The sequence below is a fragment of the Lipophrys pholis genome, assembly GCF_963383615.2.
Source record: "Lipophrys pholis genome assembly, chromosome: 14".
NCBI lineage: Eukaryota > Metazoa > Chordata > Actinopteri > Blenniiformes > Blenniidae > Lipophrys > Lipophrys pholis.
This window is the reverse complement of record NC_137633.1, coordinates 7,329,296-7,356,746: the sequence shown is the minus strand read 5'-3', so window position 1 is coordinate 7,356,746 and position 27,451 is coordinate 7,329,296. Positions and strand designations below refer to the sequence as shown.

The window sequence follows — 27,451 nt, the reverse complement described above, 5'->3', positions numbered from 1 at the left end:
TGCAATAAAAAGACGGCTCCAGTCTGTTACAGTTTTTCAGACTCCAGCTCCTGATGCAGAAAAAACAACTAAAGCCTGGGCCAGCGATGAAGTGAAACGTGGCGGCAATGTGTCAAGACGGTTTGCAGATGTGCCTCACAGCAAGAAGTTGCTGGTTCGATTCTGGACTAGGACCATTCTGTGCAAGGTCTGCATGTTCTGCCTGTGTTGTTTTTCTTGACGCTTCCTTGGCATAATATGCATCCATAATATAAACATGGTTATTTGCTGACTGTAAGTTTGAATGTGTGTTGAGGTGATCGTGTGGACTGGTGATACGTAAATGGTTTCAGTGTCTCCGAGGACTCACTTCAGGCTTTAATATGGCGAAAGCACAGACAGAAGACTGATAGATGAAATAGCTGGTTAAATTTCATCATAGGCAAGTAGCTCGGGCAGATCAACCAAACCAAAGCATCAAGTAGCTTCTCCGGGTGCTGTCGGACTTTTATTGGGTTTCTCAAACAAGTTTTGTATTTATTTATTTATTTTTTAAATGTTGCAAGTTTAATTGTGTTGCAGAATTTCATATTATTTTGATATTTGACAGAGCCTGTTTCATAGTGGGGAACTATGTACATATGTATGTTTTTGTAAGAACTTTGTAATAATCACCACGCGTAGACTAGCTCTGCCGAGAAGAGGTTTTTCACAAATAACACAACCAATGACGTGAATTCCTTTCAGCTGGGATTAACTTGTCTTAATGTTGTAGAATTGATGTCTTACATCTTGTTGTTGTTTTTTTCACAACTTTTAATAAACTGTTTTGTGTAATAGGGTTGCTATAGTGGTTAATTGGTAGCCCTGAATCGATGAATGAATACGAGTGTTGCAAGGATTTCACTTATAGAGCACTTTTTCCACCCATTTAACAGCCCCCAAAATCGCTTCACAACGTTAGTCGCATTCATCCATACACGCTCACATTCACTCACTGATGAAGGCAGCTGACAGGCAAGGCACTCAGTCCATTCATTGGGAGCTGTTTTGGGGCTCAGCATCTTGGACATATGGACGGATGGGGGATTGAACAGCAACATATCAATCTTACCTGCCTGTAAAGATAAAACCGACACCAGCAATAACAATGAGTACGAGACAAACCTATTACATGGATGCTAAAGTTGTACTCAGTGCGTATCTAATTAGTTTGTGCGTTAATTGTAGCCTCAGTTTACAGGAGCAACACCGACGAGACTCTCCTGCTGCTGTAGCCCATCAGCTTGAAGTGGATATTCGAGTCCCTGTTGGTTTTCTGTTTCCAACCAGTGTGACCACTCACCTCTGACCTCTGACCTCTGACCTCTGATATCAATAAGGCCTGTGATGAAGGTGGGGGAGGATAATGGGAGTAATCAGGGGGTGGAAGTCATGGATGGAATAGAAAATTCAAGATATCGAGCAACTTACATAGAATCACATGGAATAAAATCTAAATCGAGGTTTGAACAGACTTATTAAATTGTACGTATTGTTTTTTTGTTTTTTTTACTATAATAATAATAATAAGAGCAGCAGTTGTTGAAGCTGATTTCATGAAACAAACTGGGTTCAGGTTGGGACTTCCCCTTTAAGTGTCAGGTTCGTGCATCTCTCCGCTCGCCCGCCCGGATCAGCACCACGGACAGCTCCACGCTCTGCGCTCTGCGCGCGCTGACCGACGCCCGGCGGCGCCCTGGGGAGGGTTAGAAGAACCAGCCGCGCTCCGTAAACGATCCACCGGCCAACGCAGCGTGTCATCTTCCGTCATGTCACTGCGGGGTTTTTTCTTCTTTTCTTTTTTTTGCTCCTGTCACACACGTCTCGCCCCTGAACGTCGCACGCTGACAGCAGACGTGATGCGCGCCTGACAGGTAGCTCGTGGCTCGTCGGTGCATCCTCTTCCTCTGCCTCTTCTTCCCCTCCACGCCCTGCCACTGTGTTATTATCGACAACATGTCTCCCCCTGCTTCGGCTGCGACGGCGAGTGAAAGCAGCACCGCCACCACCGCCGCCGCCGCCACCACCACCACCGCCGCCGCCGCCACCACCACCACCACCACCGCCACCACCACCGTCTTCGAGGAGGACACCAGAGAGGAGGTACACATTTTCCTGCCGCCTTGTTTTTCTCTCTCCCCTCTCGGTCTGTTGCTCGGAGCTTGTCGCAGAGCCTCAGCAAAAAATTAAATAACAGAAAATAGATGATAATCCATGTGCAGGTTGTTACACACCTCAGGTGTTCCCTTCAACACCTCTGCGTGTATAATCTTGCGTCCTGTGCGATTCAATCTATTGGAAAATATAAGTGAAGCTCTGATTGATGATCATTAAACTTGCCGTTCACCTCCCATGTGCTGCTGGGAAAAGGCCTGTTTATCTATTCAGCTCGTAAAGAAACACCAACAGAGCTGTAAAATGACCTGGTATTTTAAAAGCTGTTTTGACATCTTTTTTTGTTTTTGTTTTTCCTTGGCAGGCTGGTTTCATTCACAGTGCTTTCTCTAATACACGCCAGGTGTTTTAACGACACTGTCAAACAGAGAGGGGTGTGAGGTTTGATTTCATCTGTCAGATGGTATTTGAACATTAGTTGAGCTCAAAAGCTTGGATTTCTTGAAATATCAAGAAAATAAATCCTTATTACAAGTGTAATTATTAGGCAGGCAAATGTGAAGCTGAGCTTAAGCTTGCTGAGTTGCAATATTTATGCAGGAGGCATTTTGTGACTTTCTTTCACAACGAATCAGTAGGGAAAGATTTGCTTTTACCTTGCCGACCACCTTTCCCTACTAATTTGTCGCATAAAAAAAAAAAAAAGATGATAAAATGACAAAATGAACATATTTCAGCTCTGATGTTACACCTAGGAATCAGGTCTGCATAAGTCTTCCTGGTATCACTTTAAAACCAAAAGCTTCATTGGGTTTACCCAAAAATAATCATTGTAAGTTGGCATAATTTTTCAATTATATATTTTTTAAGGAAGTAAAATAAATTACTTTAAATTGAGCCAACTTATCAATGTTTACATTGATCGTGTCCATTGTCTGCTCATTAGTGTTTGTCTAATTATGCTAAGGAATCTGTTTATTACTGATATTGCACATAAGCAGAATGTAAACAGACAGTTTGATGTTGATGTGATGCTTCTTTGTCTTTTTGTTTGTGCTTGGACTCAACAGCAGAGGCCACTGAAACAATCCCTGAGCAAGTCCTTGTGCCGGGAAAGCTTCTGGAAATGCCTCGTCCTGTCCGTTCTCATGTACGGCTGCATGGGCGCGATGGTTTGGTGTCACGTCACCAAGGTGACCCGCCTCACCTTTGACAGCGCCTTCAAAGGGAAGTCCATGATGTACCACGACAGCCCGTGCTCCGACGGCTACATCTACATCCCCCTGGCTCTGCTGGGCATGCTCTACCTGGTCTACCTGGTGGAGTGCTGGCACTGTCACGTGAAGAACGAGCTGCAGCACAAAGTGGACATGGAGGGGATCTACGAGCGCATCCAGAGGATGCAGCAAGCCAAACCGTGCATCTGGTGGAAGGCCATCAGCTACCACTACGTCCGGCGCACTCGACAGGTGACGCGCTACCGCAACGGAGACGCCTACACCAGCACCCAGGTGTACCACGAACGCGTCAACACCCACGTGGCGGAAGCCGAGTACGACTACGGCCACTGCGGGGTCAAAGATGTTTCCAAGCAGCTGCTGGCCCTGGAGAAATCCGCTCTCACCAAGATGCGCTTTACCAAGTGTTTCAGCTTCGCCAACGTAGAGTCAGAGAATTCTTACCTCACTCAGAGGGCGAGGTTTTTCACCGACAACGAGGGTCTGGACGATTACATGGAAGCCAGGGAGGGCATGCACCTGAAGAACATCGACCTGAAGGAGTACGTCCTGGTCCTCGCCGACCCGGATCGCCACCCTTGGTATCTGTCCCATTACGTCTTCTGGTTTGCGTCATTCCTCACTTTCTCCTGGCCTCTGCGCGTCTTCACGGAGTACCGCACCGCGTACGTCCACTATCGCGTTGAGAAGCTATTCGGGCACGACTACCTTCCCGTGACCCCGTGTGACGACAGGCCGTACTGGCGTCGCATCCCCCGCGTGAACACCATCGACAGCACGGAGCTGGAGTGGCACATTCGCTCCAACCAGCAGCTGGTCCCCAGCTACTCAGAGGCCGGCCTGATGGACCTGGCCCAGTGCCCGTCCAGCTTCGGCGGGATCCGTCAGAACTGCGAGCGCTGCCACAGGGCCATCAGCTGCTCCTCCGTGTTCTCCAGGAGCGCCCTCAGCATCTGCACTGGCGCCAGCTCCCGGATCCCCTTCAGCGGCAGTCGCTTCTCCTTGGCGCGGCGCTACGGCTCCCAGCGCAGCTGCTTCTGGCGCAGCGGCAGCCTGGACGACCAGGAGAGTCCCAGCGAGAACACCCGCTGCCTCTCGGAGCGCCTCACCACAGGCGACGAAGAGCCGCCCGACTACGAGGACGCACTTTGCTACCCGGTGCTCATCGTCCACTGCAGTGAGAACTGCCACAACCACAGGTCGTTCCACAGGAACGGCTCCTGTGTGGAGACGTCTTTATGACTATGCAGTCGCTGACTGAGCTCGGCGGCATATCTGTAGCATAAGCGACCACTTTTAATAAAAACTAAACTAAACAGAGCGTACAAACAAGCCTTAATGGCTCATTCATGCAATCTTTTCCTACGTCGGAATGCATTGCCCCGAATCCTGAATGTGTGACTCACCAAAGCAATAAAAGTGGTCAATGAGTGGAGAACAGAGGTGCAGTGGTTCCAGATCTGATGAAGATACACACTCATGGACAATTTATACTTGCTTGGCTTCCAGTGAAAACCAAGGAGACAAAGACTGTTACCGTGTACACTATTGCCATAGCTTCTGAGATCTCACCCGCAGATCTCTCACTCTCGCACGAAGCTGAAGCTGCAGTTACCTCACAAGACCCCTCCCAGAGGTCGCCCGGTGGACTGGCTTTCGAACACGCCATCCGCGTTCAGCGATATCTCAGTCACGTTTTGGAAAAGTCGCCTTGCATATTCATGCAGACCGGATATCAGTATTTCACTGTCGTCATTAACCACGTGGAGCAACTGCTACAGGTTGACCCTACATTTGATTACAGCAATACCTGTGTAAAGTAATACATTATCTCCCGTGAAAAAACTGAAAAGATGGAACCAGAGGCTTTTATGCAGATCACAATGAGACCCTGGTTGATATGGACGCGTCCGAATCGTAAGAGAAACGAACTCTCTCAGTGTTACACCATGCCGTATTGTCGAGACATTTTCATTACTTACTGTATATCGTGCAGTGATGTGATTTGTGTTCGTTGCCGTCATGCCTCATCTCGTTTTGAATCACTTTGTGACTTTGTACATTTCCCAGAATGCCTTTTAACAACACTACACTGTCGATAGAAAGTGACATAAAGATTGTAAAAAGAATTCCTAATGAGAACAAAAAAAACAAAAAAATAGGGAAATGCTGATCATATATATATATATATATATATACCGGCACGCTTTGATATACTCAAAGTAACATCTGCCACATTGACCAACCCCTGGCTGTGCCGTTGCAATCTGATGTAATGATGTAACGTAGCTGCACTTCAGCTGAATCCAGAGTCAAAACATCACTTGTTACTTTTGCCAGTGAAAAGAATGTCACGAAGCCACAATGACACACGGGGACTGCTTTAATCTGTACTTGTTTTTGTTGTCAAAAAGCAAACAAAGTAAGGGATTTAAAAGTTCACAGCTGTGAGTGTGTTACTCTTAACTCGACTAAAGGTCTGGTGCGGTGAGGAGACTGTGCAGACGCTTATTTCATCGCATGGTGAAGAAATGTAATGTCACTGTACAGTTTCAATGACAGCTGCCGCTGGTGAGTGAATCCTGCAGTTTGCTTTATAGCCTCTAAGTAAGGTAAAGTACAGTATCTCTGAAGCCAGTATTGGGAATTCGGCTGCAGGAAGTAATACACAGGCTGGGCTTCCAGGTGCTTTAGTATTTATTTGCCAAATTCATCTGAAACTGTATATTTTCTGCCACTACCACGCAGGTTCCTCTCTATATACGACCAGAGCCAGTCGCTCACATGAGCTCAGTTACTTTAGTAACACCCACATTTCTGCTATTAATATCTGTAGGAAAACTGTGAACACTAAAATTTCTTAGTTATGGTGTAAAATTGTAATCTCTCCATATTTTTTTTTTTTTTCAATTATTAGGTAGTAAGCAAAGCAACAGGTAACGCTTCCACCGTCAGTTCAGCTGTAATTAAAGCGTCTTACATCATACAAGGGTAAAGTAGGACAATTACAAAATACAGCAAGCAAACCTTTATTTCCAGGGTAACCGAGGACACCCCCCCCCCCCCCCCCCCCCCACACACACACACACACACACTATCTTGACTGTTTCTTCTTTGACTGTTGACTGTTGGTGCTACATGGCAGCTCAAGAGAGAAGCATCCTTTTTGTTTTCGAATGACTAACTCGCACACAAATAAGATGTTTACAGTTGGTGCTTTTGTGAAATCCCGTCCTTTACGCCTCCGTTGTGGATTCTGAAAACATCCTCAATGCAAAGACACAGTGCCACAGTTGGGGCATCGATCGGGACAAAAGAAACAACAGAGTCAGAATCAGCGAAGCTTTAAATCAAGTTGGACTTTGATATGAAAATAATTTTCATTCAGCATAATCACGGACAGGCAACTGGATATTAATACGCATGTACCAATGTTTAATATTCATTTGCCACTTTTGTAGTATTGACGTAACATGACTCGATACAATAGATCAGTCAGAGAGTCTGCCCATCTCAATCCCTCATATTTCTCGTATTTTGCCACGTCCAAATTAAAGGTGTGTCCATATTATCAGAAACACGTCGTTGCCCAATGCAGACAGGTTTCATTTTAAACAAACCAGGTTATCAGAGAATGTGTGGCAGAGCCTTTGTACTGCATCAAATTACGCTGTAGATGTATGACAAATAGAGTAGTTGTTAAATGTAAATCCTCAAACAGTAAACAAAAGGAGATCACTTAGAATTAACAAAAAAAAAGGGTCTGGTCACTTAGGAGGAAATTTAGGACCCAGATATTGAATATTGACAGCGAAAGATGTCGCAGTGATGAAAAAAAGAAGAAGAAATTCATAAATAGATTACTAAAAAAAGACTATAAAAATGTATGGAAATCAACTAAAGTGAGTGACGGCGTTACCACGATACTTGACCAAAGAAAGTTAATTTAACCAATTGGATTTTAAGAGAGATAAGAGTGTTGTTGACCTGGATACTGAAAAACTTTTGTACTACAATCTGCGACTTCAACATACCACGGATAACTCAACCAATCCATTGAGCAACATACTGCCTACTGCCACAGCTGAAGCTGCTGACTGACTGCGGCGGATGCATCGACAGTAATCATGTGGACCAGACGCTTACGGGCTGATTTATAACTTTGGAAAGGGGCAGGGCTGGATCGTCTTACAAAGAGATCAGAAAATGTTTGAATCAATGTCACATGTTGCATGATTTCCTCATTGTGTTGAAAACCATGGAGCATATGAATGTAAACCACCAGCATATATCATTATACGTACTCTAGTGTGTGTCTTTTATGTCTATAGCAAAGGAGCCATGCTCCATTTTTTGAATTTGTAAACCGGAGATCTCACGATCTAGTGTATATTGGACGTTTTGAAGGAAACACACTCCGACATGCTATCATGTTCCTGGAGGAAATGTTGGACGCTGACATTTGAACTATCCCAAGGATCCCTGGCTCTTTTGAGTAGAGTTTACAGGCTGTATATGCAAGGCTGTAGGTGCACCTACTGTTTACACACGGGCATCATCCGCAAACTTTATAACGCCGACTTTTTACAACATCCTACAGGAACATACTCTTGCACACAGCTACTTGTTTTTACCTTGTTTTTAAATAATGTAGTGGCACCTGAGTATTATATGCACTTGATGGGAGTCACGCTGGACATTATGAATTACAGTGGAGCTGAATGTCGATGTAAGTAATAAAGTATTTCAAGCAGATAATATTTACAAATCCATGGAATTTGTCTTGTACAAAGTATAAAAATAAATATTATTGTAATTATAATTGAATGGGCTGTGCACATAACTTGATCACATTTTAAAACATGTATTTGAATTTATCTTATGCTGGAAAAATAAAAGTTGCAATAAATGTCTCAAACTCACTGTGAATGTTGTTGTTGTTTTTTTTTTTTGGGGGGGGGGGGGTATTCACACCTGATTTGGTCTACGTATGTTATACATGTATATTACATACTTGTTACTTGTTACATACCATTCTTTTGTGTTACAGGAATGGACTGTCAGAGCGAGTTGGCATGTGATTGCCTGAAGGTGGAGAAAGTTACGTTTTTGTCTGCGTGTATTTATTTATTGCACTTGTATCAGTGGCGGCTGGCCAATAGAGGGCGCCAGGGAACCGCCCTCCCTGGGAAGTTGAAGATTTCTTTTTTTTTTTTTAATAAAATATATACTTCTGTCAAAATAGGTTCACGCCAACAAACAAACAATTGGCCCTGAATTGTATTTGCTTCATTTTCTATAGGATTTCTTGATTTCTCTCTCCTAGTAGCGTGTGTGAGCAGCTTGGGGCGACGTGAAAACCGTCCCGAGGAGGCGGGGCTTAGTAGCGGTCTCACCAATTACTGATTAACACGATCAGTGACTGACATGAAATTAAACCAATCAGCGTCCGAGACGACTTGGACCTACTTCTAAATTGCCTCTCGCTCTGCGATTGGCTTAAAGTCAGCTCGGGTTTGTTCTGGTGTTTCTTCTCGATGTCGAGAAGAAGACAACAAGCGGTGAGTCTGATTATCAACTCTGTCCCATCTCTGCTAATTTACCCGTTTGAAAGGAGAAATGTGGCTGAAAAGAAGCAGATCAGGTTCAATTTTCTCCAGTATAGTTATTTATAAATGCACACAAAAAGAAATGTGTTCCTCATTTTGCAAATGTGTCCAGGTTTGTTAATGTTTATATATGTTTATATATGCTCATATTTATTAATCACTGAAAATCTAGGGGCTTAAAAAAAGCATTCTAAAAATGTTTTGGAAGATGGATTAATGTGTTGCTTGAAAATATACCTGATATACCTTTTGTTTCCCCCAAACTCACCACTAACTGTCATTTTCAGGGCAACCAGACCCATAACACATTCATTTTCTGAAAGGGCCTAGTCAAGCATCTGCTTATATTTATTTACAAGTATGTTAATAAAAGAGTTGTATTAATAAGTGCTCTCTATTCACTATCTGTTTAAAAGTACAATAGTTTTCAACATTTGGGGCCTCTCTCAATCTAAAAATGGCAAAATTGTTGTAATGTGGTTTAATAACACACTGTATTTAAATGAGGTTGACATTGGCTGAAATGGAATAATAATGACAAGCCTCACCTAAGAAATTTACCACCAGCCACCACTGGTATGTAGGTATGTATGTATAACTTTTCACAAAGACTACTCACCTGAATTGCATGACATTTTCAAGGATGATTTATCATCATCCAAGGACCTGTTGATTAGATTTTGGGACATCAACAGCTAACTGTTTCCGAATAAATCCTAAAAAACGGAGAAAAAAAGCGTCCCATTCAAGTCATCACACTATAGTTCCTTTGAGATTTTCTAGTAATATTAGCACTAATACATCTCCCAGAAAGCCTTGCAGCCTCTCCGTAACCTGGTAGCTGAGCCATTTGTCTGTATTTATTGGTTTGTATGCATGTATTTCACCAACTTTTCGCCAACTCGAAACAAATCCGCAAACAAATGCGGCATTTGCGAAGATATGCACTCGACCGAATGCCCATTTACTGGATTATATTGAATTCATCTTTTTTTATTTACTCTAGCTGTAATTTTTGGCATCATTTTCCCAGCATGTAATTCATTCAAATTTAGTTTTACAGTCTGTGTAATGTTTTCATCATCATCACCACCCTTTTGAAGCCTGATTTGGTCCATGTTGGTTTAGTTTCATTGCATTTCCCCGTCCATCCGCTTGGGGGCAGTACATTTAAAGCGGCGGCCTCACCGTGAGGACAGTCGGAAGTGTGGCTGCAGTACATTAGGAGGCGATGAGAGGTTATTCTGTAGGTGAGTGTCAGCCTCCGCTTTAACTTACAGCCATATTAACGTCATGTTTACCTTTTAGTCCTGACGTCACCCCCGCTCGTGCTGTATTTTCTGCCCGGAGTGCGCGAGGAGGGTTTTCAGTAAAGGATCCAGGAGGGCTCACAGTCAAGGCGTAGCTAGAATGTTTCTCCTTCAAATACTGTCAAACTAAACAATTATAGAACCTGAAACTCAGCGAATGACCGCTCGTTTCTAAAGACGGAGTATAGCAAAACAACAGCGTGACTTTTTATGTCAGTATGTGTTGTTTTAAATGACCCAAACATTCACTTCCGGTGTTTCGGATTAAGTGGTTTCCCTGTTAACTAATCACCGACTTCCCTTAACGTTCTTTTTTTGCTACTGGTAACAACAAATGTTAGACCCCGACTCCAGGGAAGAGATTCACTAAAGGTCCGACACTTAAACAGCGTTGGCAGGACCGCTGTGGGGCTTTAACATCTGCTGTTATTACCAACAGCAAGGGAGGCAGAAGGAATTCGGTCACCAGATAACAGGGAAACAATTTAATCCAAAACATCGGGGCTCAGTTTACGCGTAGTAATGATAGTTATGTTGTGTTTGTTTGGTTTTCTTAAAAAGCAAGTGGATTATCAGCAGCTGAAGTGTTTCATTATGTACAGAAAATCGTGTTTTTGTTGTAGTTTAACAATTGGTGTCAGTTTTGAAACATTTGAAATGCTGGGCTGTGTACATGCCCCTGTGCCAACATTTTGAACACTGGCAAAGTCAAAATTAATGTACAGAAAAATCGTAATCAAATCAGGCCTTTTCTGGTTACTTCCAAAAATGTCTCCCAGATTCCACATGTAATATGCTGTTTTCAATTTTATATTTAGTTAATATTATGGTCTTCTTGTTGTATTGTTATAAAATACTTTATTTCATCTTAATCCCACAACTGGACAGATACTAGTTATTATAGTTGACTGCTGTTAATGCCACATAGACTATGAGAGAGTAAATGACACCAGTGAGGTTTACCATCAAGTCTTTAAGCCTCTCTTTGTTTCTTCTAGTGACTGGGTGGGGAGCCAACATGCAGAGTCTGATGGTTCAGGCTCTCACTCTGAGGCAGCTGGGGAGGCTGAACCCCCGCCACCTGCTGGCGGCAGGGTACGGCCTGAGGCAGGCCGAATGGTGTCCCAGGACAATTCACACGCGTCAGCTGTGGGGCTGCGCGGCGTTCCCCACACTCGGCTGCCAGAGACCCGCTCACAGGGATGCTGTCAGGAGCTGGTCTATTCACCATCTGAGGTTTAAAAGCAGCAAAAACAAAGGTGCTTCGCAAGCGACGCCAGAGGAGGAGGACGAGAACGAAAAAGACCCGGAGGACAGCGATTATGAGGATGAGGACCCCAATCTCCCTAAGGACTATAAAGACATGGATAAACATGTCCAGTCTTTTCGTTATGATGTCGTCATAAAAGCTGGCCTGGACATGGCACGCAAGTGAGTCGGCCCATGTTGACTGCAACTCAATCTATGCAGCTGTAGGAACTTGAAGGTCTGATATGTAAAATGTAATTTAAACAATTTTTTGGTGCATTGGGTGGCAGTGGTGAGTTCAGTCACACTGTGGTTCTCAGAGTTTCATCATGTACGTCTTTGGGAAGTTGTAGAAGCTTAAAAAATATTCTAGAAATGGCTCATTTGGCTGCAGGAACAATTTTTTCTTTCCTTTTGGACTGACATGACACTGAAGTCACTACGCCATCTTTTGGTAGAAAATTATATTGCAAGATTAATCTATGAATAACTTTGCAATGTTGTAACTATTGTTTCCTTAGTTTATGCAATCTGATTATTCTAAACACCAGTGAGAACAATTCAGAAGAAAAAGGATGCTCGGTTGTTTATAAATTAATTTTTGAACAGCATAAATTCCACAGGGATTTGTTTTCATGAGTTGAATCAAATGTCTTTGTTGACAGTAAAATTGAGGATGCCTTCTACAACAACAAACTCAGATTAAATGGACAGAAACTCATCAAGAAGAGTAAAACGGTAAGTGCACCCATCACACAAACGAGGCAGTCTTCCATTTTCTCATGCCTGCGTAGTCTACCTTACCAATCAATAAGTTACCCCATGTTTTGACCCTCATTTAGGTCAAAGTTGGGGACACCTTGGACCTGGTGGTGTCAGAGAATCAAGAGAAGAACACCGTCACATTAATGCGAGTCGTCCTCAGAAGGGTTTTCAGTGAAACCAGCAAAACAGAAAAGCACAAAGTGGCCCTGAGGCGCTGGAAAAATCTGGAGCTTACCAAGGAGGAGGCCTTTAAGCCATGAACTTGAGCGAGCAAAACAGTACTACTGAATACCACCAGCCAGTGAGGTCAGCCTGGCAGAGAAATGAGGGCTCTCAAATGACTGGCATGCAAATGCTCTCTCAACTTGGATCTGGAAAGGATTACAAAAGGTGTAACGTCAAGTCTAACAGTTCTCGGTGGGTTGTAGACATCCAGCTGTCCGTAAGAGTTAATATTTTCATCGTGTACCTTTCTGCTTGATATAGCAAGAGTGTGGAAATAAAAGTGCACTTTAAAATGGTAAACATTTTTAAAAAAAAATAATAAAGGCATGGCAGAGTGCATGAGTTCTACATGTTCACAAGATTTCATCTGAATAAGTACACTTGCTGTGTGTGTAGCTGCTTGTCACGCCTGTGTTCACACTCATTTTTAAAGGCAGGAAATGAATCAGTACACTGAATTCTCCAAAATAAAAGTGGTTTACAAAATCTTGCTGTTAGTTTTAACATGTCTTGGTCATCAATATTCCTGATGGGCGTAAAAAAAACATCTGGTGCAGCACCAGGGTAAAAAAAACTAAACTTGGAAAAACCTTTTTTTGAGTGAAAATGTATTTTAGTAAAAACCCTAATATTGGGTCAAAAATAAAACTGAATTTCGAAAAAATAAATCTTACCAGTGATGGAAAACACTCTACCTGTCGTGTTGGTGCGCTACATATAGAAATATAAATGCACATATTTATAGTTGTGATTTTATTAGAAATAGGTTATCATGATCCATTGTCATGTTAAATTACCTTTTTATAATATAAATTTCTATAAGAAGGCTTAACGTAAGCACATTAAAACAGTGGTGGCACAATGCTACATCAGTAACCGCAATGCAAATACATCACATTCTTGTGATTCGTTTCTATTCATAGAGCAAATGTGTAATCTGCTGTTAGCTACTATCATTGTTATTGTTTTTAAGGCTACAACATTTACCAGTTATGTATGTTAGATAAGCTATGACAAGTTTTGGCTTATAAATAAGAGCGATATTACTTTTCATAATCCGACAGTTTCAAGACGACGTAACCTAAAAGCATCTATTGCCAGAGCCGAAAGGTAAAATATAAGTAAGGAAACTCATAACAGCTTGGCTTCATCCTACATAGGACAGTTTGTAAAAGTTCAACAGTTTCAGCTTATATACTGTGCAATTATTTGTATGACGGAGAGTGTTGACTAACTACATGTTACTGTAACTAGGACACAGTGCTTGACCTCTTGGCCTTTTTAAGAATGTCGCACTTCTTCCGATTGGGGCGCCGGCAGCGTTCGTCAATGCTCGGTACACATTCGTAGTGCCAGACCTCCTCCATCTTATCCACGGGATACACGGCCTCCACGTAGTGGCGGATCAATCTCAGCCGCACCGGGTCGAGCTGCTTCTTGTTGCAGGCTCCCGAGTGGTTGTACTGAAGCCGCAGGTTCTCCTGGGTGAAGAGCTCGGGGAAGAGGCGCACCAACAGGCGGGCCGCAAAGTTCCCAACAGACAGACTCTGCTGGACGATCTCCCGCACCTCTGCGTCCGAGAGCAGGTAGACGGAGGGTACGGGAAAGTCGGGATTAGATACAGTCAGTTCATCCAGGGGGATTTTGCAGAAGTCTTTGCTACTTTTCTCGGGAGGTAAGGAGGGGATCTCCGGATCCTCTCTGGTGTTGTCCGGATTGAGCTGATTCAGCTGGCAAAAGAAGTCCTGCTCAGACTCTTGAACGTACACTTTACGTTGCTGCAGGTAGGACCTCCTCTGCTCCGTGTCGCGTCGCCGGCACCTCTCGTCCAGCTTGCCCACAAATTCCAGCATCCACACCCGGTCGTTGTTGGCCCGGGCGTGGACCAACTGCACGTAGTGACGGATGAGGTTGATGCGAACGGGGTCGAGCTGCTTCTTCCCCAGCGACCCGCTGCAGTTGTATTGCTTCCTGGCGTTCTCGTGGGTGAAGAGCTCGGGGAACATGAGCACCAGCAGCCGAGAGGCAAAATTCCCGATGGACAAGCTACATTCATAGTTGATCTTCAGCTGTTCCCTGGACAAGATGTACTCCTGGGGAACGGTGAAGTCCGGTAGAGGGATCTCAAGATTGTCAAAATCCACAGGCGGAAGCAGAGATTTTTTGGACTTCCGACTGGGTCTCTCACACTCGCCCACGTCTGTAACCTTGACGATGGAAACGTCTTCGGGAAGACTGGCCAGGTCGTAGCCCTCTTCGTTGATGTTGTCGGGTTCGCTCGCGTTGCCGTTACTGTGGGGGCCCTCCAGCGCGTCCTCCATGTGCTGAATGCACACCTGGAGCCAGCTGTCCTCGGGCACATCAGGAAAATTAGCCTCCATATATTTCCTAATTATCTCCATCTTGTCAGAGTCCAGAATCAGCTGCCCCACACTACTAAAGCTCCCGGAGCTTTCCGGAAGCTTTCCCTCCTCGAAAACCTCTGGGAAGAGACGGTGCATAAGAAAAATAACAAAGTCCTCGGGGGAGGAGAACTCGTCTAACTCCTCTGTGGTTTGCGTACTGAATGAGAGCTCTGATGCAGCCAGGGGGCCCTGCTGGTTGTCGAGAGAGATCTGCTCCTCCTGGCCTTGCTCGTTAATGAAACGATAGGTCTGAGGATGCTCTACTTTTATCCCGGCACCTGTGATTGTCTGCTTCTTGAGCAGCCGAGCACTCTCCATGTCCCTCTGCGCCCAGAAGCGATTAAAGAAGTCATTAATCTGAAGGAGACATTCTTCCTGCCAGACGCTGTTGCTTTTCACCGTGGGGTAGCACACCTCGATGTAGTTCCGGATCAGCTGCAGATGCAGGGATTCCAGCGTTCTCTTGCTCGCCATGCAGTCATGGGAGCACTCCCTGGCTTTGAACAGCTCCGGGAACAGATGCACCAGCAGGCGGCAGCCGAGCTCCCCGGCGTTGGCGGTTTGCTCCATCAGCTGATTCAATTCGTCACTTGTTAGCAGATACTCCGGGGGAGGCTGGAACTCCGTCACCATCTCTGCTGGCTTGATCTGCTTCTTTATCCGCATGACTTCCAGGGTTAACAGGTCCACTTTGCTATGCAGTTGTGTCATGCTTGAATTAAGGGTATTAAGAATGAAAAACATTTTCTCAATGAGCGGGTAAAGGCTCGCGTCTGTCGCCAAGGCCTGGCTCGAGGCCTCTGAGGTGGAGAAGACCTCAGCGGGGCCATTTTGCTCCGGACAGGGGAGCGTGGAAGGCAAGATGCTGCTGTGGTTGAGCGGATTCGAGTCGCCTTGAAGGGCCTGCTGCTCCAGGCTCGGCGTGTTCCTCTTCTCCGAGATCTTGTGTGAGATGCTGAAGAGGGGTTTCCTGTAGGAGACTCTGGATTTCTCTTGGACACAGTTGCTCCTCCCCGCAGTAGTGGTGAGGCAAAGAGGCTCCTGTCCGCTGCCGTGATCCAACAAGTGCCGTCTCATCTGGGAAAGAAAAGAAACATCCACGTATACAATGATGAGCGTGGAGAGTTTCTTTCCTAGAGGATATTTAGGAAGATGTCTCTTCAGCGCAGCTTACCTCGGTCGAGACTCTGGCTATCTTGCTGCTGGTGGACTGATCCGCGTCGGGCCCGATCTCCGCGGATGAACGTTTACCAGCCGCAACGGCCTCAGGAGATCCTCCTTCACATCTCTGAGGTGGCTTGCAAATAGCAAAGTCCTCTGCCTCCTCTTTAACATCGAGGACATGCTTGTGATCTGCAAAGAAATGCAAGATTCATGTTTAATGTGCTTCCTCCTGATGGATGGGCACACACACAGCGACACCCAAACACACACACACAGACACACACACACAATCCTGGAGGTGTCTGCAGTCAAAATGTGTGGAACTTGCCTTTCTCAAGCATCGCGTCATTTGAAGCTTTCCCATGCTCACAGGAATTCATAGCCTGGAAAAGAAGTAGCGACTCAGTTACTTTATTAAAAAAAAAAAAATTTATCTTGGTAATCATTTCAAGTAACAACAATATGCAAGACTTAAGTAATGCTACAATTGTTGTAATTTGTGGTTCTTCTCTTGTTGGACTGAGGACGGACCGGACCGATTGGATCCCTGCACCACCGAGTTTAAATGTTATTATGAGACTGGACTTGCCGGCGTTATTCCATTTGCTTGCTACTTTACCAGACATTTCTGCTGCATGATACACAGTAATGTTTTCCTCATGATTTTAAAAGATTTGGGTGGATGAACCTGACGTGGATCTCAGAAGAAAGTTCATGAACAGAGGAAGTCAAATTCTTTAATCTGCTGCTCTGACTGTTAATAGGAACAAAAAACCCACACAAAGCACTTTTAGACGACACGATAACGCTTACATACGAATGCAAATTTCACAAGTTACAACAATTACCTTCAATTTTTTCATCCAGATTTGATAAATACAAGACCTTTTTTTTCTTAAATGTCCACTTTGTAGATTATTTGATTTTGAAAGATTTAATCAACAAACATGGCATATTGTAATTCACACATGGGTGACAGTCCTCAATTTCAATATCAATGCACTCTGAATGATTGTTAAAACTGCTAAAATTTGTTCCTTTTTCATTTTCTATTACACAGTAACAGAATACAAAAACATTTAGTCGTACGCACGCATAAATACAAAAAAGTTAAGACAAGCATGAATGACTTGATAAAATGTTTTACTTTTCAGAACTGCAGATGCACTTTCAAATATAGTGACGGTTTACATTGTCTGTACAGTAAGACCCTATTCTTTAAAGTAAAATGGCAACTTTTATATATATATATATGGACCTCATGCTTGATTCATGTGACTATGCTACTTCACAGGCAAGTTTGTTGACTGTATATATGAGTTTACAATATTTTTCTCAAACGTCAACAAACTTGAGGGACTAAATAAAAAAATACCACCTGGTCTTAGCATGAAGGTATATTTCAGTATGTGTCAGGAACTGTTAGATATCAATATCTAGAGCATTCAGAGGGGCGGTATTGGTGGGCTGGATTGTAGAATGATCACATTCTAATCTCCTGGATGTCTCATGAGAAACAACTACACAAATGAGGTGGTGTCCACGTTTAAGTCGTCACTGCCTCTCTTATACCGTCTCCAAAACAGAGAGTCAGTTATGCACACATGTCATCCACTGATTTAATCTTTTTCCTCTCGAATTTGATTCAACAGCTTGAATCCAAGAGTTCAGTGTGAGACAAGGGGCGTAAACAGAAAGTTTAGACAACATTAGGCTTGTGATCATAATGTGTTGCCTCGTTGGGGGGGAAATACTTAACTCTGGAGTGGATTTAGACACCAAGTTGTTAAGTAGATCATGATATGATGGAAACAGCGGATACAGTAAATAACCATGATCAGTTCACTACAAACAAACAAGTTGAGCTCGAGGGCTGCTTCTGCTTCACGGCAGACCACGTGATCAGTTGCAGGCTTGCAGCAAAAGGCATCATCTGATTTTATCTCCGGCAACAGCTTTCAGCGCCGGTGATCAAACTTGTGCACAAACTCGTATCTCCGTGCGGCTCACGGGAGATTCCCCTGTGGGGGATCGGTGATGAAGGTTCGAGCTCCCCTCCAGCGGCTACAACCAACTCCTCACTTCCTCATTCTTCCGCCCATGAACCCTTGAACCACAACACAAGCCGAAGCGCCGCCGAGCCCCAATCCGTCCTCGCGGAGCCTCCCCCGGTCGCCCGTGGCCCGTCGCGTGGACGTGGAGACACGACGTGCCTTTTGAAGTCGCTTCATTTTGTTTGGGGAATTTTAATGACGCGGCAAATGTTTGCGTGGACGAGTCGTCGTTCACCCCCCCTTCACCCTCCCGTCGTCTCCTCTCTCCCCCCACCACCACCACCCCACCCCCCGGTAAATTAACGGTAAACCGCGGCTGACCGGCGGCCTGAGCTCACCTTTACGAGTCCGAGCCATCGTACGGGGCTGTCGGCGACGTGCGGGACATGTCTGCGGGCCGCCGGCGGACTTTATCCACAGATAGTCTCTTCTTCTGGTTGTTGATGTTTTTTTTTTTTTTTCTCGCTCCGAGCCTGGGATGTCTCGCGTGACGTGACGGGGCGCGCGCTTGCTGTGTCACTTCCGCGCAGCTGTCGCGAGGGGGGCAAAAAAAATAAATAAATAAATAAATTAAAGCAAGGGGCAAAAAAATAAAAAATAAACCGAGGGGCAACTTTACAGTGGAGAAGGTGCAATATATATATTACGAAAGGCAACTTTAATTTGGAGATGGGGCAATTTTTTTTTTATAAAAATAAATAAATAAAGCGATGGGCAACATTACTGTGGAAAGGGGGCAAAAAAATATATAAACTGAGGGGCAACTTCTCTGTGGAGAAGAGGCAAAAAAAACAAAAAACTTTCCTATTGGAGAATGACCAATTCTGAATGGACAAATAAAACAATAATTAAAGTGATGGCAAATTCACAGAGAAGGGACAAACGCTTCTAAACTGAGCCATCCCAATGTATAACTTGCTCACTGCAGTGTGGATTACTTTCCAAATAATCAGTGTAAAAATTCATTTTTAATCTGCTGTCTTCACTTTAGCAGCAGCTGAAACTGGAGCAGATGCGGTCAGGCCCTTAATTGTTTTTAAATTAACACAGTCTTGAAGAATTTCGTTTGGGTCACACAGAGATATCACTCAAGTCAAATTATTGTTTGCTGTAAATTACCATCATGAGGTTCCATGTTTATGTCAACCGGCAGTTTGTTTTGGAATTGCCGCGAAGAAATTGGAGTTTAAATCTGATGTTGATTTAGTTAAAACACATTTTAGAACTGAACGTGACGCAGGTGTGATGAAAATAAATTGTGAAATAAGGTCAAGAAGATAAGACAAGATACTAAAAAGCAGGATACACTCTGTCATGGTTGTAATCAACTGCATATACTGTGTGAATTCACTTATATTGTATGTATTAACAAACATATTTTAATTTAAGTAAAATCAGAAATGGGAATAAGTATTACCTCTTGTGCAATGTTACTGTCAAACCACAGAGGTCACATTATTTGAACAACATTGCCCCCAAGTGGAAAATAACTGTAATACTCGGATCCCTGAATTATCTCCGTCTAGAGTTTCTGAGCTGTGAGTAAATAAAACATATATCAGTGTTGCACATTTATCAGGATAAACGTTTATACCGTTTGAAGGACCATTTGTGTAATCATATATTTAGATTGCATTGTTATCACCTAAAATTATGACCCAACATACTAGAGCTTTGAAATCTTCAAAATGACTTCCACCTTTATGAGACAACATGAAGAGTGTGATCGTTTTTCTAGCAGTTGAGACAAAACGTGTTTTATTTTACACATTTCGTGACTTTTCAGTTTCATCATGGTTTCCTCCAGCTTTTAACTTAAACAAACTGCATTGAATCAGTTGGTTTCAAATGAAACTCACAAGAAAAGGTCTTACCTGCATATTGTGAAGCATGGCGGGGGTACCATCATGCTGTGAGGTTGCTTTTGGGGAGAAATAAACTACATGGACCCAGGTATTTGGGCACGCTTCAAATCCATCATGCCACAGCACACAAAGCAGGGTCTATGGCATGGCATGGTTTGATGAGTTTGCTATGGAAGAGCTTGACTGCACTGCACAGAGCCCCGACGTCAACCCCATGGAGGACCTTTGGGATGAACTGGAACGGGGGTTGCAAAGCAGATGATCTTGTCAAACATCTGTGCTGCGATGCACTGAAGCTCTTTTGGGTCCTAGAAGAGGACAAACAAGTTGAAACTCACAACTATCAACATAAAGGAACAGATGCACTGTCTCCAGGTGGGCATCAATCAGTTCTTAAATAAATCCAACTGCAAACTCAAAAGAGCTTCAGCGCATCGCAGTGGGAGGAGTTTCAGGAACTCTATGGCAGAAAGCTGCAAGACGCTTCCAGATGGATACAAGAGAAGTTCAGAGTGTCTCAATTCTACCAAACAACAAAAGATTTTAGTGATGGGAGATAATAAGCACTAAAAATGGGGATTTTCTGTTTGGATCTGTCTTTTTCACCATCAAAATTAGTTTTTTCTTGGTGTTCTGTAATCCTGGGAATTCTGGAAGTCACCAGAGTCTTATTTGACTCTATTCCCCCCAAAATTGAGGAATTGTTATTAAAGACTTAATCCAGAGACCAACAGAGCTTAAACCAAAATAGGACTTTAATATTAAGGAAACAGGCTTTCACTGAAAAACAGCAGGCATATGATAATCATGATAACATTGGCTTCAAAGCTCTCAGAGTCAGAACTTGTGCAATATCCTTTTTTATTTATTTTTTTCTGTGGAACTAGTGGCAGCTGTAATCACCTCCGGCCGGATGGTTATCAATGCAATCAGAGGGAAAGTCTTGAATCGTAAGAGACAGGAGCCGCTTGACAGAGCTGTTCCGTGGTGCCATACTTGAACCGGTTTCCTCTGATGTCAGTCAAAGATGAACGGCAAGCCGCTGCGTGCCTTAATTTCAGCCTAATCACCAGCTATTTCATGCACACTGCAGCGAGCTCTTGTCCCCAGCCACAAATATGTCGATACGGAGATGATATAACAAGACAACGTGTGGCTGCTAGGGGTTCTCATTACTCTGCTAATGAGCTGTCTCCATGGCAGTCTGATCTGTCAGCCAATGAAGCGAGCAGGCCCTGTGTGAGGAGGTGGAGGTGGCGGTGGTGGGAGCGCAGGGCCCGGGGTCAGCCAGGCGAGGTCTTGCGACGAGGGGCCGGCGCGTGGCACTTTAACGCCAGGAAGAGCTCGTTAAAGTGTCATTTTTTTTTTTTTTTGGGGCCCATGTGCTCCACCGCGTGGAAGAGGCCAATCAGCCATACCGTTCCCATCTCAGGAGGATGACTTTCATCCATCACCGTCAACATTAGGATGATATTAGCAGGTGTTTACTGATAGGCCATTCAGGAGGAGACAAATGGAGACGGCAATATCGCATTCAGTCACTCGTTTTACATACAGGATCGTTCCTAATGGGGTCACGAGCGGAGCTGCAGGGAATCTATTGCAGGATGTGATGAGAGGACGAGCTGGGAGACACCACGACCAAAGCATCACGCTGAGAGGAAAATCACAATCATTCAAGTAGAGACTCGGGAACTCGAAGCCTATACAGGCACATAGTGATGGAAACACCTCCGTAAACCCTAAACCCTTTATTCATTGGTTTATTGGTCAAAATCCCTGAAAATGTAACATTACTATACATATAATACACATCGCCAGGTAAATCCTGCTCTAAATGTGTTTTTAAATATTCTCAATGATCCAGTTTGTGGTATATCCATTTTGCTTCCTCTTTAGAGGCTGCTGAGCTTGACATTTTGAAGACCACTCATCCAAAAGGCTTCATCAGTTCATCAGCGGGAGTCCAATATACATACTGGGTCCTGTTAATTGGATTAATTGGTTGAAACCTGGTTTCTTTGCTTGTACCTCAGATCGCATGGTAGTCGTTCCTATAGCTAGTTCTGTTTTTGATGTTACCCAAAAGATTTCAATCCCACGAGTGGCAACATGCCCAAAAATCCAAGATAAACACACAAATGTCCAATTGCTCTTCATTCATTCCACTTCTATGCCACTTTATATACCTTAGGGTGACTATTAAAGGCAGAGTGCATCCTGACCAGTTCAGCAGCACAAATTTAGATGACCTACACATCCATCCAGGATGGAGTCGTGTTGAGCTGGAGCTGAGCTGAGTTAACTAAGGGTGAAGGAAGGCTACACCCTGAAACGGTTCCCTGTCCATCACAGAGCTGAGAGACACAGACAGACACACAAAAGGATGTACTCACCAACCAGCTCAAGAGCAGTCCGTCAAGAGCGACATCAAGTTAGTATCCGCTATGTAGTGAGGACATCTCAGGAATGTAAAGAAGGGGGTCTAAGTGCCGAGTTTTCAGGGATACTGAAGTTATGAATATTAAAACACAACTATTGTGAAAAGTTCTGCGAATATGGACATGAGAGGCCACTGTGAAAAATTTTCACCTCAGGCACCGCGAGAACCAAACCATTTCATTAATTTAGAGCTGCTTGATTCAAGCCGTGTTCAGAATTCAGTCGAGTTTATCAAGATTCTATTCAGACGAACTTAGTTGGTGCACACCAGGACTTAGATGACAATGTTCACACCATTGCTAATAGACCACACTAACAACAATCACGCCACAGGTCACTTTAAGTGTTTTACAAGTGCCAAGCATTTGCTAAATGGCTCCTCATTGCAAATTTGACTACTGAAACAGATCAAAGAAAGAGAAATACCGTGTCCGTGTCTTGTTTGACGCAGTGTTTGTTTTATGATGATCCAAAGGTTTTCTACTGGACAAAGTTCAAACCCTCTGTCTCCGTTACCTGGATGGGGAGAGCCAGTGTCCAGGTCAGAGAGGCTTTTTAACTGTGTGCCGATTACAAAATGGATGGTTTTTAGTCTGAAAGACACGCGCCAGTAATTTCAAAACACTATTTTAAATTATGATTCACATGTTCTTTACGTGACACAGCTTTAATTTCAGATACAGTCGAACACATTGGGACGAGCTACGTGCTGAAAAGCGTACCTCCAGATGGAGGCGTGTGAGGAACGGTACTCTGTTTAAAAGCTTAGGTAATGGCACAATAAATAAAACATCTGGCATTTAATTGAGTCTTAATTATGATTTTTGTTTCTTTTACAAGTTCCAGGAAGAAATCTGTCCCCGGCGTCCAAAGCAGTGTTTCCACGGCTGTGTAATGGAATCTGTTGTACTGGGCTGACCTCCTCTCTCCACCGGACCTCGCCATAATTACACCGCTCGGCGTCTGGGCCTAGCGACACACACACACACGGATACAGACTTCATGTTTTGGATGTAAACTTATAGTCCTGACAGCTCTTGCTTTCATGATACCAAATACTGTGGAGCCGAGAAACTGTAAGCAAACACAGCATCGGGTTTCTGTTGCGTAGGATAGAAAAACCCACCGAAAGCTCCCTTTCCTTGCTGGTTGCTGCCTTTATTTGGGCTGTGCAGCAGATATCAAAATGATTCATGCTGGCAGTGGCTGTGTGTCAGGAAAAGAGGGGGATGAAAAAAAAAAAAAAAAAAAGCTATGATTTCTGTGTTACATTAAACATTTAGTTTTACCACTGGAAGAACTGTTTTCATCTCCAAGTGGAAAACAACAACATCCTGTCAAGCCCTTTTCTGCAGCGCCAGGCTGATTCCTACTGGGAGCATCAGTGCAACAGTTTCATAGCTCAGGCTAAAGCTCAGTCTGAAAAAAAAAAAAAAAAGTTTGGTAACTATATTTGTCATTCTGGCAGTGCCCCAGCCTCTCCCCTTGTTTGGGCCTTTTAACTTTCCATGTAACTTTCCTCATGTCTCCTCACGGCGAGGATAAATATTTCATGAAGAGCCTGAGGCTTTCCCTGGCACATGCAGAAACCTCGCTGTACCCAGGAAGCCCCGGCAGCGGAAACCAGAAACAGCCCAGGAAGTGGACGTGCCGCCCGGCAACAAACGGCAGCTTGTTTTCTACAGACACTTCACTTCTCATCACCTCACCTCCTCTTCAAACCCCACCTTCCTCTCCCACCGCCTCACCTTATAATCAGTATAATCCACACCACTGCGCATTGGTTTTTCCGGAATCTCAACATTTGAAGAATTAAATGTGTGAAGAAGTCATTAGAACTGCAGACGTACTTGTACAGATTACTTCAGTGTGGATGTGTTCGATGAGAGAATTAAACTTCAGAACTTGCATTGTTTTACATCTACAATTGGCATCACACTTTCACAAACAACGGCGCTGCCAAAGGACACGAGGAGATCAGATCGGTCATTGATACAAGGTTTGGCTGTTTGGTGGAGGAGGAAAACTTGATCGCTCCACTGACTGAAGGCTAAACAGTTTGGGAGGCAGTGATGGACAGAGGGCCATGATCTAAAAATATAATAAACATTTTTCAGAAAAAAAATAAATATGAAGAGGGAAAAAGTACCTTGAATAAACCTATTTTAACATGTAAATTATGCAACTTTCCAAATGTATAATTTCTCTCATATTACTTTAAACATCAGATATTAGGTAGTTTTATTTCACAGAGCATTTCTACTGAGAGGACCTGCCCACAAACCACCACTTCTTTCACTTTTCCTTTGCATTTCCATGAGTGGAAGAAATTCATCATGAAAACAGAAGGCGCGCTCCCCCAGTGTGGACCAAAGCATCAGAGTGACAGTCAGGACTGTTCCCACAACCATGCTGCGAGCGTTCCTCTAGAACCAGCAATTAAGAGCGGAGTAGACGTAGCCTGCGGGTTCCAGTCGCCCAAGGAACTTCCTCTCATAGCCCGATTCTGTCATTTCACGACATTACTGACAAAAGTAGATCAGAAACTCTTTGTTCTTGTAAATAAAATCAGTCTTACGGGCTTCCGTAGCTCTGAGGCGATGTTGGGATGTGGTGCCGGTGCGTTCTGGAATTAAACAAGATCATCTTTGTGAATCGTACTCCCCTGCGTCTCACCCTACTCCCCGGTGCCCTGTCCTTCAGGTGTGGCCTGGATGTGACAGAAGCGTTGGCCTGCTTTCACACCTTGGCTGCCCCCAAAACCCTCCCGCCCCACCAACTCCTCCGCCTCCGCAGACTGCAGCCCGGGAAACCACAGGCCCACCAGGCTGGCGCCAGCCTGTACGGCTTAGAGCAGGGCAGCCGGGCCCAATCAATACCTCTGCATTTCCTGTCCATTTGCTCAGGTCTCTTCATTAATAATTACTGCCTGGCGGAGCGTCAATGCGCTCGCTCGGCTGGGCCAAGGGGAGAGGCCGGGGTGACCTTTTCCCGCCCCCCCCTGGGCGAGCTTGGATCACATACACAGGCACTGGGACAGACATAATAAGACGACATAACCGACATTACTCCTGATTCATGCCAGCATCCCCCCCCACTCCCACCCACACACACACACATCCCCTCCATGTAGAGTGTCACGCCAAATTCATTGAAAAAAAGATTTATTTTTTAATTTATTTGCAGCTGTCCTTATCAGCAGGCGTACAAACCAGGTACAACATGACTTTGAGACTTTTTTCTTCTTCTTTATACCTGGTGTGGCGCTGCTCTTCTACAATCTGGCAAACACCCATTATATCCAGCAGCTATGATTTCAGCATCATCGGTGCAGTGAACCCACTCCCACTGGAAAAAAAAAAAAAAAAGAAAAAAGAAAGAGGAGGAAATGTTCTGAATGAGTCCTCGTTTGGCTGTTCATGGCACATTTTCCAGATGACAATAACAATTCTTCAAAACATCTTAAATGACGTTCTGCCTGGTATGTGCCTCTGCTGATAAGCAAGGTAACAATAAACTGCCAGGTTTTAAAATGCAGCCTGGCGTGACATCGCCCCCCCACCCCCACCCCCCCGCGCAGGAGAGCAAGGGATATCCATCAGAGTTGAAGAAATGCAGGATGTGTTGCTGTGTTTTTATTTAATGGTGATCGTTTATAGATGCTGCATGTCTTTCATCGGCAGCCTGCATCTGGATCAAAACAAGTTCATTTGTCTCGAGTGGGGTCTGTGAACAAAGACACTCCAGGGGTGTGTGTGTGTGTGTGTGTGTGTGTGTGTGTGTGTGTGTGTGTGTGTGTGTGTGTGTGTGTGTGTGTGTGTGTGTGTGTGTGTGTGTGTGTGTGTGTGTGTGTGTCCAGGTCAGAATTTGGTGATGGCGGAGGCGATATTCTCCAGGGCGGCTCGAGCCTCGGAGGAGGGGAAAGCCTGGATGGCCTCCAGAGCCCTGTTGCTATGGTAACAGCACAAGTCCACCGCCGAGCTCACGCCTTTCTCCGACTTCACCACTGCCAAAAGCTGAGGAGGGATGGAAAACAGAGCGAGAGAGAGAGAGTTTGCTGAGTGTTAGTGGCGTGTGGAGAAAGTTATCACGCACTTTTAAACTGGAGCAAGCTTTTTTAAATAAGAGAAAACAATGATGTACAAGTAAGTGTGTGTGTGTGTGTGTGTGTGTGCGCACTGCCTGCGGTGCAACTGAAGGCAGATTATCACATTTAACTATAAAAGAAAATAAATTGTGGGTTGTTCAGATTTATTGCCGAATGCTTTATTTAAATATGCCAGAGAGAGAGAGAGAGAGAGAGAGAGAGAGAGAGAGAGAGAGAGAGAGAGAGAGAGAGAGAGAGAGAGAGAGAGAGAGAGAGAGAGAGAGAGAGAGAGAGAGAGAGATATGCCCTGCACCTGATTGGTCTGCAGGTGTTACTCACACAGCTCTCCTGTCTACTCACTTGACTAATGATGGCAGCAGATCGCAGGACTGGTGCACAGCCAGTCTCTACCACAGTCCAGGTAATGAATTGAAAAGTGCACAGTGTGGAAATAACACCCCCCCCCCTCCACAAACCACATTGGTTGTATTTGGTTCGACTTACCAGAAAAAATTTCTAAAATGGAAGCATTCATTTCATTTAAAATTTGATCTCGTTGAGATATTGTCAAATACAGTTGAAAATTCCATCATGGATCAAATTACTGAAGAAGTTTAGCTGTTGTCCTAACTTTTTAAACTCCTGTTTCTAGAAAGGGGCTCATTAATCCTGATACAAAATGAAAAATCCTCAAGTTAAAAAAAAAAAACAATAACCTTTATCTACACTACCTGTGGTGTGTCACGGCCCAAACATGACAAAGTAGAAAACGTCAGATCAATTTTTAACGTCGATCAATTCATCAACAACTCCCAAGTTTTCAGACCGAGTAAATTTGGGCTTCTCTTTGTGCCTCGCTGCTTCTTTGCTGCTGCGCTGGGACATCTTTTGGCTGGGGGCATT

The 27,451-nt window shown here is 44.2% G+C and overlaps 4 protein-coding genes across 4 annotated transcripts in view; 2 read left to right on the top strand and 2 right to left on the bottom strand.

Moving 5' to 3' along the window:
• Nucleotides 1-1,977: 1,977 nt before the first annotated feature.
• Nucleotides 1,978-4,616, top strand: LOC308119533 (transmembrane protein 151B-like; the record flags this gene model as incomplete). The annotated part of the gene is made up of 2 exons (XM_080479586.1): nt 1,978-2,124; nt 3,207-4,616. The coding sequence occupies 2 exons, from the start codon at nt 1,978-1,980 to the stop codon at nt 4,614-4,616; spliced, it is 1,557 nt and encodes a 518-aa protein (XP_080335712.1).
• Nucleotides 4,617-10,149: 5,533 nt separating this feature from the next.
• mtres1 (mitochondrial transcription rescue factor 1) lies at nt 10,150-13,214 on the top strand. Its single transcript, XM_080479599.1, has 4 exons — nt 10,150-10,233; nt 11,292-11,724; nt 12,207-12,279; nt 12,384-13,214. The coding sequence occupies exons 1-4, from the start codon at nt 10,215-10,217 to the stop codon at nt 12,564-12,566; spliced, it is 708 nt and encodes a 235-aa protein (XP_080335725.1). The 5' UTR covers nt 10,150-10,214; the 3' UTR covers nt 12,567-13,214.
• Nucleotides 13,215-13,272: 58 nt separating this feature from the next.
• bend3 (BEN domain containing 3) lies at nt 13,273-18,623 on the bottom strand. Its single transcript, XM_080479582.1, has 4 exons — nt 18,493-18,623; nt 16,429-16,483; nt 16,111-16,289; nt 13,273-16,013 (listed from the first exon to the last, which is right to left on the bottom strand). The coding sequence occupies exons 2-4, from the start codon at nt 16,478-16,480 to the stop codon at nt 13,782-13,784; spliced, it is 2,463 nt and encodes an 820-aa protein (XP_080335708.1). The 5' UTR covers nt 16,481-16,483; nt 18,493-18,623; the 3' UTR covers nt 13,273-13,781.
• A 6,987-nt stretch (nt 18,624-25,610) lies between these two features.
• Nucleotides 25,611-27,451, bottom strand: part of pdss2 (prenyl (decaprenyl) diphosphate synthase, subunit 2) — a 28,172-nt gene continuing 26,331 nt past the window's right edge. Inside the window, exon 8 of the mRNA XM_080479596.1 lies at nt 25,611-26,477. Coding sequence (XP_080335722.1) covers nt 26,322-26,477 — 156 coding nt within the window. The 3' untranslated portion in view covers nt 25,611-26,321. The remainder of the gene's footprint in view (nt 26,478-27,451) is intronic.

What these genes read in the sequence shown, in the direction of transcription:
- mtres1 (XM_080479599.1), top strand. An exon ending in GGCCTGGACATGGCACGCAA is followed by an intron (nt 11,725 to 12,206) that starts GTGAGTCGGCCC and finishes CTTTGTTGACAG; the next exon opens with TAAAATTGAGGATGCCTTCT. An exon ending in TCATCAAGAAGAGTAAAACG is followed by an intron (nt 12,280 to 12,383) that starts GTAAGTGCACCC and finishes ACCCTCATTTAG; the next exon opens with GTCAAAGTTGGGGACACCTT.
- bend3 (XM_080479582.1), bottom strand. Translation starts at nt 16,480, where the DNA reads ATGAATTCCTGTGAGCATGGGAAAGCTTCAAATGACGCGATGCTTGAG. An exon ending in TGACGCGATGCTTGAGAAAG is followed by an intron (nt 16,290 to 16,428) that starts GCAAGTTCCACA and finishes ATTTCTTTGCAG; the next exon opens with ATCACAAGCATGTCCTCGAT. An exon ending in TAGCCAGAGTCTCGACCGAG is followed by an intron (nt 16,014 to 16,110) that starts GTAAGCTGCGCT and finishes TTTCTTTCCCAG; the next exon opens with ATGAGACGGCACTTGTTGGA.